Source organism: Saccostrea echinata, unplaced genomic scaffold (genome assembly GCF_033153115.1).
Source record: "Saccostrea echinata isolate AGI-Se365-2 ecotype Australia unplaced genomic scaffold, CSIRO_AGI_Sech_v1 ptg000054l, whole genome shotgun sequence".
NCBI classification, from domain to species: Eukaryota; Metazoa; Mollusca; class Bivalvia; order Ostreida; family Ostreidae; genus Saccostrea; species Saccostrea echinata.
The window spans coordinates 10052892-10072522 of NW_026889803.1; the positions used below are offsets into that span (position 1 = coordinate 10052892).

Below are 19631 nucleotides of genomic sequence, written 5' to 3' on the forward strand. Positions count from 1 at the left end.
ACATATAAATCAGAAAGACATATTCGCATCTATATATTTTGTTTGTCAAATCAACTAACCTGCTATAATTTAAGGGGTATTCTTCATATGCTTCACTTATAGATTTTCTGAAAATTATTCAAAATATACTATTACTGTAGTTGCATTTTTCCAGATTTCAAGTTAGTTAAAACAGTGCTCGACAAGTTAATTTTTTTTTTTAGGGAGAAAAAATGTATGCCAATTTATACCAATTTCACAGACCTATTTCAATCAGTCAAGAGCATGGAATTTGTTTCAAGTTAATGCTTTAAATTTTAAATCAATTTCAATTACCAACAATCTAAAAAGGTCTGCATGAAAAAAAAACTAAACCATAATAGAAAAAATTTGCCACAGTAATCAAACAAATTCCTTTCAATGTCACCATGATGAAGCAAATGTGTGATTAATATATCTAAAACAGCAAGGCTTAGGGGTAAACAGATGCATAAAATGTGTTAAAAGGGGTTAGTAGCAGTGAGGAGATATAATTACCAGTACAAATCAATGTCTAGCTAAATGTTCCTAAAAAGCATATATGTAAAATTAAAATCAAGTATCAATAATTCAGATATATATTTTTAAAAAATATTCTTTTCCTCTTTTTTATAATTGAATGTTGAAACCCATCCACCCACCCTTTCCAAATAAAAATGGAAATTTAAAATAATGTGTAGTACATGTTTTAACTATGTTATTAAGTCACTTATTCTAGAAGAGGTGGAGAGGCTGGAATCACTTAAATATCAATGCATGAAACTTTCTCATCTTGAAAATTTGGAATCCACTTCAATTATTTTACAGATAAGGGGTCTCTTGTGAAATTAGAAGTATTGCATACATGTACCGGTATCTTTATTGCAGTGTTTGGCATGCATATATAAGTTAACAATCATTTGGAAATTCTCTGAAATCTTAAAAAGTTATTGTAATTGTTTCTTCATGAAAGAAAATAAACATGAATTTGCTTACAGAGCAGTTAAATAAAGCTATAAACCATCACACGGACAAAAGAGGGACCTGAATTAAAGGGACAGATAAGTATCTTCTGGAACAGAGCAGAAATTAAACAGCGACTGTTTTATAGTTTTCAATCACAAAGCCTGGCTTTTAAAGAGGGTTTTATTCTTTGTAGATTATTCAATCACTTTATGATTTTAGTCTCTCTCTCTCTCTCTGATACTAATCTAAAACCTCACCATCTAAAGCCTCACATTTTGTTGTTAATTATTCCTGCAGGTCAAGATAGAAATTCCTGAGTGTTATTGAACTGAAATTCTGTATTTCAAATTCCATTTGAATTCAAGCAATTCATGTTTTATCAAATATATTAAGTTACTGGGAAAATCTTTTATAAAAAAGGAGAATTGTTAAAGCATAAAAAGATTACATCATGTCCAAATAACAATCTAATTAAAATTAGACTTGTAATTTTCACTCCTCTACGATACGCTTTGAAGCGTATCGTAGAGGAGCGAAAATTACAAGTCTAATTTTAATTAGATTGGTCCAAATAACATTTTGACAGGTTTAATTTCTCTTTTTATTTCTTAAAGTAAAGAACTCTCTCATTTTAGTACGACTGTATTTTCTTCAGTGTAAGAACAATTTTTATCAGTTGACCATATTATCTCAGTAGTTATCACGACAAAAAAAAAATGTAATCCTATGTGAAATTTTTTTTGTACCTAAAGCAATTGGATGAGAAATATTTCTTTATTTTGTACCCTTACACCAGTGTGTCAATCTAAGATATATCAAAGCTCAAAATTGTATCAAACATGAAATTAAACACACTATACAGGTTAATGTTATAGAGAAAATATTCCTTGCATGTTGTATAAATGGGTACAATATATATATATATATATATATATATATATATATATATATATATATATATATATATATATAGATAGATAGATAGATAGATAGATAGATAGATATACAGTCAAGTTTGGACTCAATTTACAGCTGTGAACTTTTTTTTCTCCTTAGAGCCCTACTAATACTTGCTGCTGCTTGAAAAACAATTTTTGGCTTCTTTTGTTGATAATGATTTTGAAATTGGACATTTCTGGCAAACAACGAGATATACATAATGTTAATATTTTGTATGAAGTTGTATTTCTTAAATACCCTCAAATGGATAAAAAGAAACTTGTGTCTGTAGTTTACACATAAGTTTGATCTGTTAGAGTCAAGGAACTACAACAAATGTAAACATAGTTAATGACCTTTCTTGGTAAATTGTCGACCAGCCAAAAAGCATGCAACAATGAAGGTATTTTTCCCTCTTTCAGATCCTACATGAACACACTAGTTCTGGTTTTAAATTTGGCTTAAAAGTTTTGCTCTATTAAAGTTATCATGCTATCATTGTGACAATTTTAAAAACTTAATGACAATGAAAGAGAGAGATAATTTAGTACAAGCACATCAAGAGAGAGATCAGTTTGAGTCAAGAAATGAAGGGTTTTTCAAAAGAATAAACTATGGTTATACATAGTTTAAACACCTTTTACTTTGGTAAATAACATCATTGCTCCTTCATGATAATGTCATCACCTTAAAATTTCAACTTATGTATAAAACATCTTGGCCCCAGGGGCAATGGTTTGAAGAACTCAAGGAGCTTTCTCATAGGTGTCAATTTTGATTCAATGGGTCTTGAAAATATTTTGAAATTACCGATCCTATTGTCATTATTTCTTAAATACCCCCTCTTTGGAATGAGCAACGTCCTTTTTTGGGAAAAAAAATGAGCTCACTAAACTAAAAGTTATTGTCTGAAAATAGCTTTTTGCAACACATGCATTTCTGATCTTCGCCTTTGCCCTCAAGATCAATAAAGGTCATCTTTAGGTCAATGGGAGTCATGATATAAATTTTACAGCAAAAGCTCAAAGAGGAACTAGTTAACATCTGGAAACCATTTTATGCAAAACATAAATTTCTGACCTTGACCTTTGACCTTCAGATCTCAAATTACTAGTACCAGGTAATCTCTAAGTTACAGGGAGTTAAAAAACAATCATTGCAAAAGCTAAATGAATTTTTGAGATATCGTCTGGAGACCAAAGTGCAACACACCAAATGACAGCTTTTAGCAAATGAGGGAGACAAAACTGAATATTTTGGTGAGTTCAGAATTACAATACATCTTCAGTCAGATGCATTATTATAGTAGGCTGAAGATGTATTTGTGAACTTGAAAGCTTTTCTGTTTTTCTAAAATTTAAAAACCACACAGTCAAAATGAACAGCCTAGCAAACAAATTCAAAGAATTGTGGTCCCCCGATTTCAGTGCCTCAGTGGTTGGGATGCAGTTATTATGGCACATTGTAACTGTCTTGTTTGTGTGTCCTTCAAACTTCTAGACCAAGGTCATGAAGTCAAAAATGATAATCTTTGATTTTCATAAACACCTCTCCCCTCTCTTCATGTCTTTTATGAATGTTTGGGATGCTAAACGTATGGCTTTTCAATTTCCCCCCAATTACAAGTTACCCTGCCATTTTCCTTCAACAACATTATTTTGCACGCTTGTTCAATATTAGGCCAAGATATATAAATAGTGTGTTTCCTATTCCAACCTGAGAAAAAATAGGGTAGGTAGGTAGGGAAAACATTTTATTTTATTTTAATATTTTATTGGCAAGCAAGCTACCATTTTCCCTGGGGAAATCGCTGTCAAAACATTTCTGATTAATGTGTATAGGATATGCATTTTCTGAAACACGGAAGTGAGCAAGATTAGGATTTCTAATAGTGAAACTGGAATAGTTTACTCCTGAAAAGATATCTGCAGATAATTTTTATAGGGTCGGCCCATATATTTTAGGGTCGGTCGGGGGACCGGAAACACACAATTTATTTATCTAGACCTTAGTTATTACTACAATTTTCCCCAGAATTACATTTATTTCAGAGTTGTCGAAATTTTTAAATCACTGTCAGACATTCTGACAAAGTCAAATGTATCTGACGAAGTTTTGTCAGACTAGTTACATAATTATACCTTATTTTGTACACTGAGAAAGGAAAATAAACAACTGCACCAAAATGCCCTTTATCATTTTCAACAGCCTTCGATTTAACAAGTTTCTTTTCTAAAGTCCTAAATCAAAGACACAATAACGATTGATGTCTCTGCTTTTTTTTTTTTTTTTCTTTTTTTTTTTGAGTTTGATCTACCATTGTCACCATGCTTTAACTGGCATTGCAAACAGGACTGATGGTTTTTGCCAACTCTGTTATTCACATTTAACTTATGAAAATCTACAGCAGTGTCCCATTTACTATTTTCTGGCCATACAATTTACACACAATTGTTGACAGATAATTTTTAAATGACGTATATTAAACAATTGCTTTTACATCATATTTTACCAAAATATATCATTTTGCCCTGCAAAAGAGCAGTACCTCAGATATCGTGAAACAGTCTATTGTGACCCCACTCTCCCAAGGGAAGCATGATTGGAACATATTTTAATCTGCATTATTTGATGATGCTTGCATATATTTATATGACTAATCATGGCCCTGCGAAGATTTTTAAAGAATTTTCTTTTATATTCCATATAAAACTTTTGATCCCTTATTGTGGCCCCACCCTATCCCCAGGGGCCATGATATGAACAAACTTGAATCTGCACAAGCTGAGGATGTTTCCATATTAATGACCAATCGTGGCCCTGCTGTTCTTAAGATTATAAAAAAATTGTTCTTAGTTATATATTAACATGAAAATTTTATCCTCTTCTTTGGCTCAACCCTATCCCAGGGGGTCATGATTTGAGCAAACTTGAACCTACACTACTCTAGAATGCATCCATATAAATATGACTAATCATGGCTTTGCTGTTCTTGAGAAGAACATTTTAAAAGATTTTTCTTACATATTCCTATGTAAATCTTTGATAGCTCATTGTGGCCTCAACCTACCCCTGGGTGTCATGATTTGAACAAACTTAAATCTGCACTACCTGAGGATGCCTCCATATTAATATGACCAATCAGGCAATGCTGATTTTTGAAAAGAAGACTTTAAAAGATTTCTTCCTATATATTTACATGTAAACTTTGATTCTCTTTTGTGGCCCCACCCTATCTCTGGGAGCATGATTTGAATAAACTTGAATCGACACGACATCAGGAAGCTTTCATATATTAGTTTCACACGAGTAACTAAGACCCAAGAATTACTTTCGTTCAATGTCATGACACACGCAAGTCATAAGTAATCTTTGTGTGATGTATTAACTTCCAATTTTTTTAATTTAGAATGTTATGAGCCGGATATTTCACTTTTTCTGCCAGTGACCTTACCCAATTGACCTTAGGTCAAGATTTTGACAGTGACCTTGAACTTACCCGAATAACTTTAGGTCAGGGTCTACACACATCCTTAGGTTATTAGCAAATTTGTCTAAAGTGTTATCTTCAGATGTTTTTCCATTAAAAAATTCAGACCCAGATACGCTCATACAGACATGACAGAGATGGACAAGCTGATTCCTATATACCCCACAAAGATTGTTTATTTGTTAAGGGTGGGGATGTTGTAAAATCGTATTTTGAGCATGACTACCTCGAACTAAACAATGTCATCTTTTTTAACATCATTTTTTGCTCTTTGAAAATCTAATGTCACTTTTTCCAAAGCCTGACTTTGTATTGAGTGTCACTTAGCAGACAGTAATTTGACATTTTCCTTCGTAAGTACACTCCTTCCTTAAAATTCAACCCTCTGCTTGGCTGATATATGAAGTTTCTTACTTTAGGTCACACAATACATGGAACAATTTGTTTACCCTACACCTAAGTCCTCTCTATACATAAAGCACTATGTCAATATCATGCAATACTTACATGAACAGTCAAGAATTAAGCAGCAAATACATGTAGAAATCTTTGAAATTGGTTTAGGCTTTGGTTATATATTAGACTATCTACAAAGCAACTACCATCTAAGATTTGACAGCACAATCAAAACAACTACACCACACACAAAATACATGTATCTACTCACTTGTTGGCATCAAAGTTGCCAACTTCCAAGACTGCTGACAGTGTCTCTGGCTTTCCTTTTAATATCTGTGCAAGAAAATAAATTATATACTTTATAGAACAACAGAGTCCATTATGACATTTACATTCTAAAATTTCCTTGAATTCAATCAAACTGTTTTTCTTGCTTACAGAAGTTTTCTGTAAAACAGAATACAGAGGAAATATAGCTACAAACTTGTTATATATTTTTGACCCTTACTTCTGGCAAAGAAAATCTAAGTTGATCTGCTCACATATCTAACTATGGGTTTCTTATCTAAGCAGTTTGCTTGCTCAATGGTATGCCAAAATTTTGGCGAAACTTTTTTTTTGCAGACACAGAGTTCAATGAAGTTGCAAACCAGTACCAAAATTTTGCACCACTTAAAGGCAGAGATTTTAAGCACCGCCTTCAAAAATACCTGATCTGCGTATCCCTGTCAATCAAGTGCATTAAGGTACATCATTGGATGCTAGAACTTGACATTTACTTACTAGTCCCTGTGTATACCTTGTACACCTTGTCTGGCACTCGTGGTGACATTCAAATTAACTTTTGATCCTTTGATATTTACCACACATGGTATAAACAATAGAGAAGCTCTATTACTATGGAATTTTTAGCTTGATAATATATATACATACATACACACCTTTAGTATTTGAAATAATTATGACATTCTTTATGATAATATATATTTAAAATTTGGTATAACTTTTTTTCAAAGTTCAACAAATATGTTGACTATAATAGTATTTTTTTAATGGGTGAGGATGCTTTGACACACATTCAATTACAAAATAATAAAAAGATTATTGAGATTAAACTTTATTTACAACTTTTTACTTGTAATTTAAAATCATCTCAAAATCCCAACACAGGTAAAGTTTGACTTCTTGGGTACTGTACTGTGTATTAAATCACTTCCTGTGTATAGGGATTAGGAGATAAACAACCACTGCTAGCCCTCAAGGCATTCACCCCTGTACAAAATAAGCCCCTCCCTCACCTGGAATTTACCACCCGGTAAAAAATCTCTGCCTTTAAAGACCCAATTTTTTTAAGATACGGTTACCTGAGGAGGGGGAATGGTCTTGTTAGTACTGGTGTTATTTACCTGGAGAGCCCCAATACTCAAGATGTCAAAAATCCCTATACACGCTGCATTACATTTTGGTAATCAGGGTCAACATAACATTACGCGTTTTGTGCATAATTTTGAGTGAAAAAATGTACTGAAATAAAAAATTTTTGAAGAAAAAAAGTAAAAAAAAAAAAAAAAAAAGACGTATCTTTTTTAAAAATCTTTAAATTAAAAAAAAAAAGGTGAAAACTACAAAGCAATCATATCAATATTTTAATCGCCAATAAAAGAAATTATTATAAAATATAAAGTGTAAATATTGAAATAAAAACATTTCACTTATTGTGTGGACATTTACCGCGATCGGAATATTTTTTACTTTTCTGGCGAACAATGGTGTCCAAATATACACTATTTCGGAGGGTCCGTGTTCTTAAGCCCTGTTTACAGATTTGGATATAAAAAGAATCTTTAGTAATTCATGGCGTTAGATACAACATACTTTATTTATATTAGTATAAATATCATTTCCTATTTAATCCATTGCATTTTTTATTATAATTTTCAAATGGTGGGGGAGGGGGTCGATTGTTTCCAATTACGGTGAATTGAGTTTCTATGTACCCAAGTGCAACATCGACAAGGGCATGACGTACATTCTTAAAATCAAGGCACAGGTTGAATAAGGGGCTCGGAAGAATTATCAGTCTGTGCTGCTACAGAAACTTCTTCTCTCTCCGGATCTCAGTTATTGAAGGAAGAGAGGGTTTGAATATCCGCCAATTTTTCTTTGAAAAGTTCTACAGTTATCAAGGACATCATATCGCTAACAAGTATAAAACAGCAGTGGAGATTGAAAAATAAAATCACAAAGTCACTGTTTAATTATCTACTCTCAGTTATTTTTTAAAAATAAAATTATCAACCAATATAACAGCGACATGATTTTTTTTTAACCAGAGTGTATACAAAGCGACCATTCACGCGGTACATGAAAGCGTTTGATGTGTGACCAAGTAATTGTTTTCAAAACATCCAAACTCGGATTATCAGGTAGCCCAAGTAGCTGGCCCGTCAATCAAATCAGAAGCTATTGTTTTTTTAATGATTGACATATATATTATTGATCTTGAATTAGGTAGATTATGGGGGCGTTATATAAAATTGGGTGTTTAATGGAAACTTTCTTCATGTCAAGTAACACAAGGAACAAATTTTTTTTAATATCAAATAAAGTGCCCCGCCACAGCATGATATGCCCGTCAAATATTGTTCAATTATCACGAACAGTTTAGAGTGCAAGAAAATCAAGTCAACCTTGATACAAGGATTTCCAAGATTTTTCCATTTCTTATAATTTTTGTTTATACATTTCATGTGGTGTAGGCATTATAACAAATATTACATTATAGATCCTCAACTGGTAGTGTTAGAGCTTGACAAATGCCCATCTGCAGCCCCCCCCCCCCCCCCCCCCCCCCCCCCCCGGTAATCTCCTTCATCTAATACAATTAGCAGTACTATACCACTTATTTATTCCTAAAAATGATGGTCTTTTTTCTTAATCCGAATTTCCTCAATACCTCTGTTCATATGAAATACATGAAGATATGCAATTACATTATTTTCATTTACTCAATTAACTAAAGAGTAAGTGTTATATGAGTTATTTCAGATACAAAAATATATTTACACTTGCATTTAAAATATTTAATATAAAAAGAAAATGAAAACAAGAGGCCCAAGGGCCTTAACGGTCACCTGAGTATGATAAAACAATTTCAAGGATGCATAGAGTATAAAATGAACTGAAAGGTGAAGCTTTGTTGCCCAAAAGCAAGAAAAATAGGGTGATCATGATCAACAAAATAATTGGTCTTAATATTCATTAACAGTTCATAAATTAGGTTCTAATCTGTTCCCCATTTATCACTATCACTATACAGTATATTAACAAATTATCAATGCTTCTGTACTATTTTAATCCTTTGTTGAAATCTCTTACATTGGCATCTCTTGGTCTTTGATGAATATTTAATAAGACAAGTTATTTTTGTCTCATTTTTATTTATCTACTACTTACAAGTCTATCTGATCATTAAAACTATGAAAGTACTTTTGTATTATACAATAAAAGTTTTTGCATAATTCTCTATTTACCTTTCAAGTACATTATTTACAGTGATAAATTATCAAAAGTAAATGGCAAAGGGGAATAACTCTTCTCAGTAGAATACAAGCTAATAGATCCCTGGGCAGGACCAGAACACTTGACCAAATGGTCCAGATGTTCAAAAATCTGGTAAAAATTCCCTTCCTTATAAAAATATTTACTCTGTTTGCCTCAGATATGCCCAGGTGCGGAGAAGATTTTTAAATAAATAATGCATTTTTACTACAGATTCACTATATTATCAATAGAGCCCCCCCCCCAACCCCCCAACCCCCCAAAACACCAGAGCTTCTGACCCTGGGACCATATGTTTGCTCATCATCACTTTGTTTATCTGCTTAACACTAAGGAGCAAACAGGATTATTTAATAGAATTAATGCATTTTCACTAAATTATCAAGAGCCCCACCCTCACACCAGCACATCTGACCCAGGGGTCATGAAATTCACTACTCTGGAAGAAGCACACTTGCTCATCATAACTATACACTTAGCTTCTTTGCTTTTTTAACCAGAAGAAGAAAAGAATATTTTCAAAGAAATTTTGCTTTTTCACTTTATAATCAATAGAACCCCCCCCCCCCTCCCCTCACCAGAACCCTTAAACCTGGGGTCATAAAATTCACAATTTTGGAAGAGGCATCCTTGTGTATCATAACAATGTACTTTAGCCTGTTTAAGCAATACCCAGGGGCAGAGAAGAAGATTTTCAAAGAAATAATTCACCTTCACTATAGGATCTATATAGCCCCGCCCTAGCACCAGAACTCCTGTCTCCGGGGCCATGAATTTCACAATTTTGGAAGAGGCATCCTTGCTTATCATAACAATGTACTTAGTTTGTTTAAATAATACCCAGGTGCAGAGAAAAACATTTTTAAAGAATTAAAACATTTTCACTTTATAATCAATAGAGCCCCGCCCTAACACCAGAACCCCTGATCCAGGGGCCACGAATTTCACAATTTTGAAAGAGGCATCCTTGATTATCATAACAATGTATTTAATGTGTTTCAATAATACCCAGGAGTAGAGAAGAAGATTTTCAAAGGATTAATGCATTTTCACTATATAATCAATAGAGCCCCACCCTAACACCAGAACCAGGGGCCATGAATTTCACAATTTTGGAAGAGGCACTCTTGCTCATCCTAACTATGTACTTAGTTAGTTTATTTAATACCCAGGAGCAGAGAAGAAGATTTTCAATGAATTAATGCATTTTCACTATATAATCAATAGAGCCCCGCCCTAACACCTGCCCCTGGGGCCATGAATTTCACAATTTTGAAAGAGGCACTCTTACTCGTTATAACTATATACTTAGTTAGTTTATTTAATACCCAGGAGCAGAGAAGAAGATTTCCGAAGAACTAATGCATTTTCACTATATAATCAATAGAGCCCCGCCCTAACACCAGAACCCCTGCCCCTGGGGCCATGAATTTCACAATTTTGGAAGAGTCACTCTTACTCATCATAACTATATACTTAGTTAGTTTATTTAATACCCAGGAGCAGAGAAAAAGATTTTCAAAGAAATAATGCACTTTCACTATATGATCTATATAGCCCCGCCCTAGCACCAGAACCCCTGACCCTGGGGCCATGAATTTCACAATTTTGGTAGAGGACTCAATGCTTATCCCAATGATGCCAACAGTTTGACTGCTTGATGTCCAGGAGTAAAGAAGAAGATTTTTAAAGATTGCATTAATTTTGGTGGTTTTAGCCCAACCCCTCAGGCCCCAGGGGGGCAGGGACCATGAAATTCACAATTTTTGTTCCCCTTCACCCATAGATGCTATATGCCAAATTTAGTTGAAATTGGTTGAGCGGTTTCAGAGAAGAAGCTAAAAATGTTCAAATGTTAACGCACATCGCACGACGACGGACAAAAACGGATAGCAATAGGTCACCTGAGTGACTCAGGTGACCTAAAAAACAAACAAACAAGAAAGTGTGTCACTCCACTTCGGACTCAGTCAGAGGAGCTAGACTCCAGCAGATTTCTTTTCATAAAACAGCACTTTAAATGGAAGATAATGATTGAACTACATGTATTTGAGGGGGCCTTCTTATTTCTCCGGGGGCCTGTATATTTTTCATTGAATGACAGGTCCTACAGGCCCACGACAGAAATAAAGACTGCTTTAGATTGAGAACTAGTTTAATTTGTTTCTGTCTCCAAAGCGTTTGAAACTTTAACTTATGCTTTCATTTTGCTTAAAAAATTTGTCGGGCTAGTTAAATTGATGTTTGGGCTAGTAATTTTTTTACTGATCAGTAGCCCCTGGGCTAGTGGGTTTTCCAGGAAAATTTCAACCCCTGGAGAGAGGGGAAGTTCATCTTCCAGATGTAATATCAAAAGAAAGATACAATGCTTAGACAGATCGTAGTTACCTTTCTTGTGTACAGTACTTACATATGCAATGGTGCAAATTTAGCAATTAAAATTTTAATGGTGTACTTTCAAACCATTTAAAATGAGCCAAATTTAGCATCCCACTAAATAATCTTGCTATACAGATTTCAGCTCACTGAATCGTTTATAATGCAGATCGATGTCACCTACAGAAGTGGGTCAAATGTTGAGGAAATATTCATTCCCTATTTGCCTATGAATTTAAGATAGAAATGTCACAATAACAGTTTTACAGAGCAATATAAAGAAAATTGAGATCACACACACACTTCTCTATCTATAAAGGTAATTTCAACAACATTGTCTTATTTATTCACAGATTCAGGAATTCCTATTCTGCAATTTCATTACTAAAATACCATAAGCAAGACTTTGATTGGTCATATTATATAGATCATTCAATGTGAATCCGCTGATGCATCGGTTGACAAGGTTTTCCTTGGGGTGTCAATTTCAACTGTTACCCTCAAAAACATGCACTATTTATATAGTTTGATGCCTGAGATTGAAATATGCTTATTTTACTGTTAAAGTGAAGACAGGTGCATGGATAGATGGACACAGTGATGACCTAAGTGCAACTCCATAAATGACCTTAACTAGCTTAACAAGAGGCCCATGGGCCACAGCGCTCACCTGAGTAACTTTGGCCTTGCTGTTTTTCACCTGATTTCTCTCCCCCCCCCCCTTTCATAGTACTTATTGTGCCCCCCCTACCCCCGAGGGTCATGATTTGAACAATTTAGAATCTACACTACCCAAGAATGTTTCCACATTAGTTTCAGCTTTTCTGGCCTAGTGGTTCTTGAGAAGAAGATTTTTACTACATATTTCAATGTAAAACTTGGATTCCCTATTGTGGCTCCACCCTACCCCCGGGGGTCATGATTTGAACAATTTAGAATCTACACTACCCCAGGATGCTTCCACATAAGTTTCAGCTTTTCTGGCCCAGTGGTTCTTGAGAAGAAGATTTTTAAAGATTTTTACTATATATTTCAATGTAAAACTTGGATTCCTTATTGTGGCCCCACCCTACCCCCGGGGATCATGACTTGAACAATTTAGAATCTACACTACCCAAGGATGCTTCCAAATAAGTTTCAGTGAAGAAGATTTTTACTACGTATTTCAATGTAAAACTTGGATTCCCTATTGTGGCTCCACCCTACCCCCGGGGGTCACGATTTGAACAATTTAAAATCTACACTACCCCAGGATGCTTCCACATAAGTTTCAGCTTCTCTGGCCCAGTGGTTCTTGAGAAGAAGATTTTTTTAATATTTTTACTATATATTTCAATGTAAAACTTGGATTCCTTATTGTGGCCCCACCCTACCCCCGGGGGTCAAGATTTGAACAATTAAGATTCTACACTACCCAAGAATGCTTCCAAATAAGTTTCAGCCTTTCTGGCCTAGTTGTTCTTGAGAAGAAGATTTTTACTACATATTTCTATGTAAAACTTGGATTCCCTATTGTGGCTCCACCCTACTCCCGGGGGTCATGATTTGAACAATTTAGAATCTACACTACCTCAGGATGCTTCCACATAAGTTTCAGCTTCTCTGGCCCAGTGGTTCTTGAGAAGAAGATTTTTAAAGATTTTTACTATATATTTCAATGTAAAACTTGGATTCCTTATTGTGGCCCCACCCTACCCCCGGGGGTCATGATTTGAACAATTTAGAATCTACACTACCCAAGAATGCTTCCACATAAGTTTCAGCTTCTCTGGCCCAGTGGTTCTTGAGAAGAAGATTTTTAAAGATTTTTACTACATTTTTCTATGTAAAACTTGGATTCCCTATTGTGGCCCCGCCCTACCCCCGGGGCTCATGATTTGAACAATTTAGAATCTACACTACCCCAGGATGCTTCCACATAAGTTTCAGCTTTTTTGGCCCAGTGGTTCTTGAGAAGAAGATTTTTTAATGACCCCACCCTATTTTTGTATTTTCTTGATTATCTCCCCTTTGAACGGGACTTGGCCCTTCATTTTAACAATTTAAACTCCCTATACCCAAGGATGCTTTGTACCAAGTTTGGTTAAAATTGGCCCAGTGGTTCTTGAGAAGAAGTCGAAAATGTGAAAAGTTTACAGACGGACGGACAGCTAGACGGACGGACGACGGACAACGGGTGATCAGAAAAGCTCACTTGAGCTTTCAGCTCAGGTGAGCTAAAAATATTAAGATTTATTTTTAAAATTCAGAAAACAGCTTAATAGCTTCTACAAAATTATACTGCCTTCATTTAATACTAATTCTTCAACTGTGCTGATGTTAACCACTCTCGGTAAGAAAATAACTCGGCATGCTCTATAAAATGCAACATATCAACACCATACCTTCTTGTCAAAGAGTTTCTTGATGTGTGGTTTCCACCAGTGTTCCTTTATTACTCTGGCTTCTATTTCTAGTCCTTCATGCTTATCACACAAAAGTTTGATGATGCATGGACATTCAAATGGTGGTTTCCAATCTTTATTTGCAAAGTCTTCTGGCAACCCTAAATTAAATAACTACTTAAGCACAAAGTACATATAAAAATCAAAAACAGAATTTCCATTTATGATGCATTTTTTAATTTTGGTTTCATTTTTTTTAAGAAGAAGATAGAAAACTTACCTTCAAAAGAAGGATTTAATAGGTCTTTTCTACCGCCCATTAATGCATTTGCATAGAACCAGTCTAGGCAGCATAGTAAAAGGTGGTACGAATTGACAAGATCATCGCTAATGGCAGGAAAATGTCCTGATAAGAAAATCTGATAATTAATAATAATACACATTATACTGCAAAACATACTCAAAGATAATTAAGAAAGCAGTAAAAGTAAATGGTAGAACATTTTCATTACTTGCTTTATGTATGGGCATGTTGATTTTGTAAGAAGTGCCAGCCATAAAACTCAAGGAATTTGAGGATTATGATAACAAAATTAATCTTATATTCATTAAGGAAGAAATTTAATAGCTACCCAAGTTATACTGTAAAACCTTGGTTGAGGTAGTTTACGCTTTATAAACCGTGAAGCAGTTTTTAAAAAAATTGTAAAATGTTCCAACCCAGGTTATACTGTATAATTTGGGTTGCTATTAAATTCACTCCTTATAATTTAATTTTCTATTATTAAGTGTAGAAAATAAGACAATTTTTCCTTCAAAAATACCTTCGACTTGTACATATTTTAAATGTAATGTCAAGCAGATTGATACTTTTTGACGGAAGTCATTGTGAAGTAGGCAGCACAGGTTAAACGACATAAGCTAATGTTTTATCCAATCAAATGATGTGTTACAACCAAAATTAAATTATTATTAACTGTTGCCAAGAACAAAATCTAAAAAATTTTGGTTCCCTTATTACAAAACTCCGACAAAGACTTCAAGGAATCTGAACCTTAAACTTAATTTTTCTTTATGTCTTTAATTTTTTATGTACTTAGTAAAACACATTACTGTATTACACCAGAAGACACAGTTTGGAAACTTAATTCTACAAGTGCACAGTTTTTTTTATACCTTTAACTTGAACATACATGGTCCAGCAGAAATTGAATACTTCATTTGAGGTGCAGGGCATTCTCCTACAACAACAAAAAAAAAAAACAATGCAAAATTTAAGCTGCCTTTTGTTGAGACACATATTGTATTTGTAATCCTTGGACAGTTCTAATACACCCCCTTCCCTACACACATAAACAAATGCACACACTTTTTCTATCCACTACTGAAATTTTCAGTAAATTCATTGGTAGCTTGCAGCAATCAATGATATTTGAAAATATCCTTTTTGCATTTCCTTTCTATTAAAGCTTATATTTATTGTAATTCCTTTCACAATTTACATTGATAACCATTTATATGCAAAGTAGGTTGGTTAGGGTCAAACTGGCTCCCCAGCCTGGTTTTATGCTAAAAAAAAAATCATCCGTGCTAAAATTAATTGATAATTAATTTTTTGCAAATTTGCACAGACAATAAAAATACTGTTCAAGTTTGTCAACTACATAGCAGTGTGATGAATTTCACAGGAGTCAATGGAACATTACTAATCTTATCAGTTAGCTGCAGGTAATTCATATAATCATGCTTTAAAGTGTTTACCTGCAAGCATTACTTAGGTTATCTTTAGCCTCTAAGATTTGTGTAAAGAGTGTGAAAAACTTGCAGGTTGTGAATTATGGCTATGTAGCATTAGTTTGGAGTTGCTAACACTGGTGAATGTACCACTCTTTACAAGAACTATTATCAAGACTGTGTAAAACACCATAACTTGGGAACAAATAACTTCTTCAATGATTTACATCACATCAAATTTCCACACCTATTAGTATCATCAGTGATTGACGAATGAAATTAATCTTTCTTAGCAAAACTTTTACCATTGTGCTGGAACTTCACCTCCAGTATTTATCTGACCAATCCTGATTCTTAAATTTTATGTTTTTAATTAAAAGACCACAGTCATATCTCTTTTGATTTCATCACTGAGCTTGTCATTTGAAAATATGGGTGTGTCCTGGTTAATTTTGGTTTCACCAACATAGATAATTAAATGTGAGATATACAGTAAAACCTTGTTATCTCAAACTCAATGGGACTGAGAAAAAAGTTTGAGATATCTGAGGATTCGAGATATCAAGGGTAAAATACATATAGAATAAGTGTTTTGGACTTCCAAATCACTTCAACATATCCATGGTATTCTAGATATCAGTGTTTGATATACCAAAGTTCAACTGTATGTATATATTCCATTTTTAAAAGTAAATACCAAGGGAAATTAATTTTCACCTTTGAGTCATGATAACACCATTAACAGTTTGGAAGTTACCACACAAGAGATGAAACCTTCATTAAATCTTGCGCTGTTTATAATTCAATTACTTTCATGGCAGGTGACAAAAATAACTTAAACGTCAAACATTATTAATACAGTTAGCAACTTGCATACGAACAATACTTAAAAAATGATGCTGATTATACCTTTGTTTTTTGTTTCGATTTTGTTTGTTGTGCTGACTCTCTACCGGGTGTTGAAATATGTCTCGAAATATTGGTTCAAACTTCTTAAAAATTACTGTGGATACTGCAAAATTCCTTTCCAGTTTGTTGACTTTGTCAATGAATTCCTGAGGAAGGCCAGCCATGTCAGACCATTTCTTCATTTTGTTGAAAAACTGAATGAGGCTGTAAGTACATAAGGAATTGTACCACAAACTTGTACTAAATGTCAATGATCACAATAGAGAATTTCTATATATTCCATACAGCATAAACCAAACTCCCAGAAGTAGAACATACACTTGTGCTAGTAACATAAAATGTATATCTTTCTTCTGTGAAAATACCATGAAGTTGCCATCATTAGCTTTAAAATCACTCTTTAAATGGTACTCATTTTTCACAGTCTATTACCTGAATTTTGCTGAACGTAGAAGTCTAGTCAGTGACACTCCATTCCCCTCCATTGTACCTCTACCAACTGTAGGAGTTACACTTCTTCTGCAGGCTTCATACAATGCACAAGCAAGCCAGTGCATTTGATCTCCCTGTAGAGGAATGAATGGGATGGAAAAGATATAGAGAAAAACCTTTGAAATTTTAATGGCTTCATTCATCTAACTTGCATTTATCCATTACAGTTTCAAATGATCAACCGGACTCAACAATGACAACTTATGAAACTGAATTATCATAGTCCAGAATCTTTTTAAGGTGTTACTTTCATACATCTGCACACAGAATAAAACCTTTCGAGGTATAGAGGAATTTCGGATGATACATAACCAGTCCGTAAACTTTAATTTATTCATTCCTCCATCCTCATAAGATCCCTTAACACACACAACAAACAAACAAAAAATTTCACTCGTTTACAGACTTTATACTTTACTTTCATCAAGTAAAACTGCAATCAAAACAAACACACATACACACAAAACATACCTCTAATGTATACTTTGTTTTTATATTCTGGTAGTTTTCCCACGACTCTTCCTTTGTTCTTTTGTCCATGTTTAAGTCCAAACACAGTTCATTATATTTTCTTTCCACGGCATCTTCAGTATCTTCCGTGGGCTCCATTTTCTCCTTATTTACAACTGGTTCCGGAAATCAACAACAAATACCCATTACAAAAAATATCATGCGCTCTGTGGCGGGAAAATTGGGACAAGTTAGAACCACAGATGCCTTATGCATCCGCATAAAATAGTTCTCTGCGTTTACAGTATAACAACCAGTAAAATCTTGTTTTCCTTTATTCCACGACTTGCAAGAAGTAAAATTATGTGTTAGCTTTTGACCACTACTGTATGTTTTATTACTTTACCCTTTTATAACGATTTTCACGATTTGGATCGTGTCCAATAGCGTGGCGGATCTATCCATTATAAGGTGGAATCATCAATGCATCTCATGAGTTTTCAGGGACCTATTGTAACTTAGCATATACGTCTCTGGTGTTATACACTTCAAAGGCGGATCATATAATAAATAAATATTTTTATCCCATATTGATAGTATAATTATTTAGTCTATATGGGTTGACTAATTCATTACAGGAACAACTGATTAAGCTGTTAATATAATCAAGAGCCTGTGAGCCACCCTACCCCAATTAAGGAACTCCTTAAAAATTATGTTAAAAAATTAAATTCATATTAACTACAAGTATTGTAAGTTTCTATCCTCATTATTTAACTTTTCTAGCAATTTGTTTAGTTTTTTTTTTCTTTCTTGTCTTCTTGTGTGTGCCGGTGTGTGTGTAGGGGGGGGGGGGGGGGGTTGCCAGCGTGTTTAACTCCATTTGAAGTTTTTTTTTGTCATATATTAAATTTCTGTTCTTTCGCGTATTTCGTTATACGAACAAATGTTCTTAACTGCAGTTATGGTGTAAATCTTATTAAGGAAGCCGCCCTGATTTCATGCTAATTTTATGCAGTTAGAGTGGTCTGCCCTTTGATGTAAAAAGGAATAAACGGAACTTTATGGTAAATGAAAATTTCTGTGGTGGCATATTTCTGCCCCCTACATGCAAGATAAATTATGCTAGCATGCAAGAAAAGTAAGTCAACATGCAAGAAAAGTATGTCAACATGCAAGATAGTTATGTCAACATGCAAAATAATTATGTTGACATGCAAGTTACTAATTTTTTTGAGAATCTAATTTTAATGCTGGTAAAATTACCTACGAACGCCAGTATACGACATCATACAAGCAAGCTGCGACAGATTTATGTTGACATGCGACTTATTTATGTTAACATGCAAGGTAATAATGTTAACATGCCAGATATTTATGTCACCATGCGACTTATTTATGTTAACATGCAAGATAATAATGTTAACATGCAACTTATTTATGTTAAAATGCGACTTATTTATGTCAACATGAAACTTCTTTATGTCAACATGCGACTTATTTAATATGTCAACATGCGAGTTATATTTTAACATGCAAGGTATTTATTTAAACATGCAAGAGAATAAGTTACATGTTAGCATACAGATCTCGCATGTTGACATAATTAACTCGCATGTTAACATTATTATTTTGCATTTTGACATAAATAAGTTGAATGTCTAAATAATTATCTAGCATGTTAGCATAAATAAGTCGCATGTCAACATAATCCTGTTGTATCGTGCTTGTATGATGTCATATAATGGCGTTAGTAAGTAAGTTTACCAATATTAAAATTAGATTCTCTAAAGATATTGGTAACTTGCATGTCAACATCATTTTTTTGCATGTCAGGCGCGTAGCTGCCTATACGCAAATACGCAAGTGCGTACACATCATTTTCAGAAAAAAAGAAAAGAACAAAAGAATTATTCGGAGAACAAAAAAAAACT

At 33.9% G+C, this 19631-nt stretch overlaps 1 protein-coding gene across 2 annotated transcripts in view; it reads right to left on the minus strand.

Annotated features, from left to right (window-relative positions):
* The window catches only part of LOC133171703 (retinoblastoma-like protein 1), a 34211-nt gene extending 16266 nt beyond the window's left edge, over nucleotides 1–17945 (minus strand). Inside the window, exons 1-8 of one of the 2 annotated variants that reach the window (XM_061306491.1) lie at nucleotides 17719–17945; nucleotides 17188–17321; nucleotides 16756–16959; nucleotides 15289–15353; nucleotides 14393–14518; nucleotides 14113–14273; nucleotides 6060–6124; nucleotides 60–107 (exon numbers count right to left, since the gene is read on the minus strand). In XM_061306491.1, the coding sequence (XP_061162475.1) occupies nucleotides 60–107; nucleotides 6060–6124; nucleotides 14113–14273; nucleotides 14393–14518; nucleotides 15289–15353; nucleotides 16756–16959; nucleotides 17188–17321; nucleotides 17719–17856 (941 nt within the window). In that variant the 5' untranslated portion in view covers nucleotides 17857–17945. The remainder of the gene's footprint in view (nucleotides 1–59; nucleotides 108–6059; nucleotides 6125–14112; nucleotides 14274–14392; nucleotides 14519–15288; nucleotides 15354–16755; nucleotides 16960–17187; nucleotides 17322–17718) is intronic. The other variant, XM_061306492.1, reaches the window with a different exon arrangement.
* Between the last annotated feature and the right edge of the window lie 1686 nt (nucleotides 17946–19631).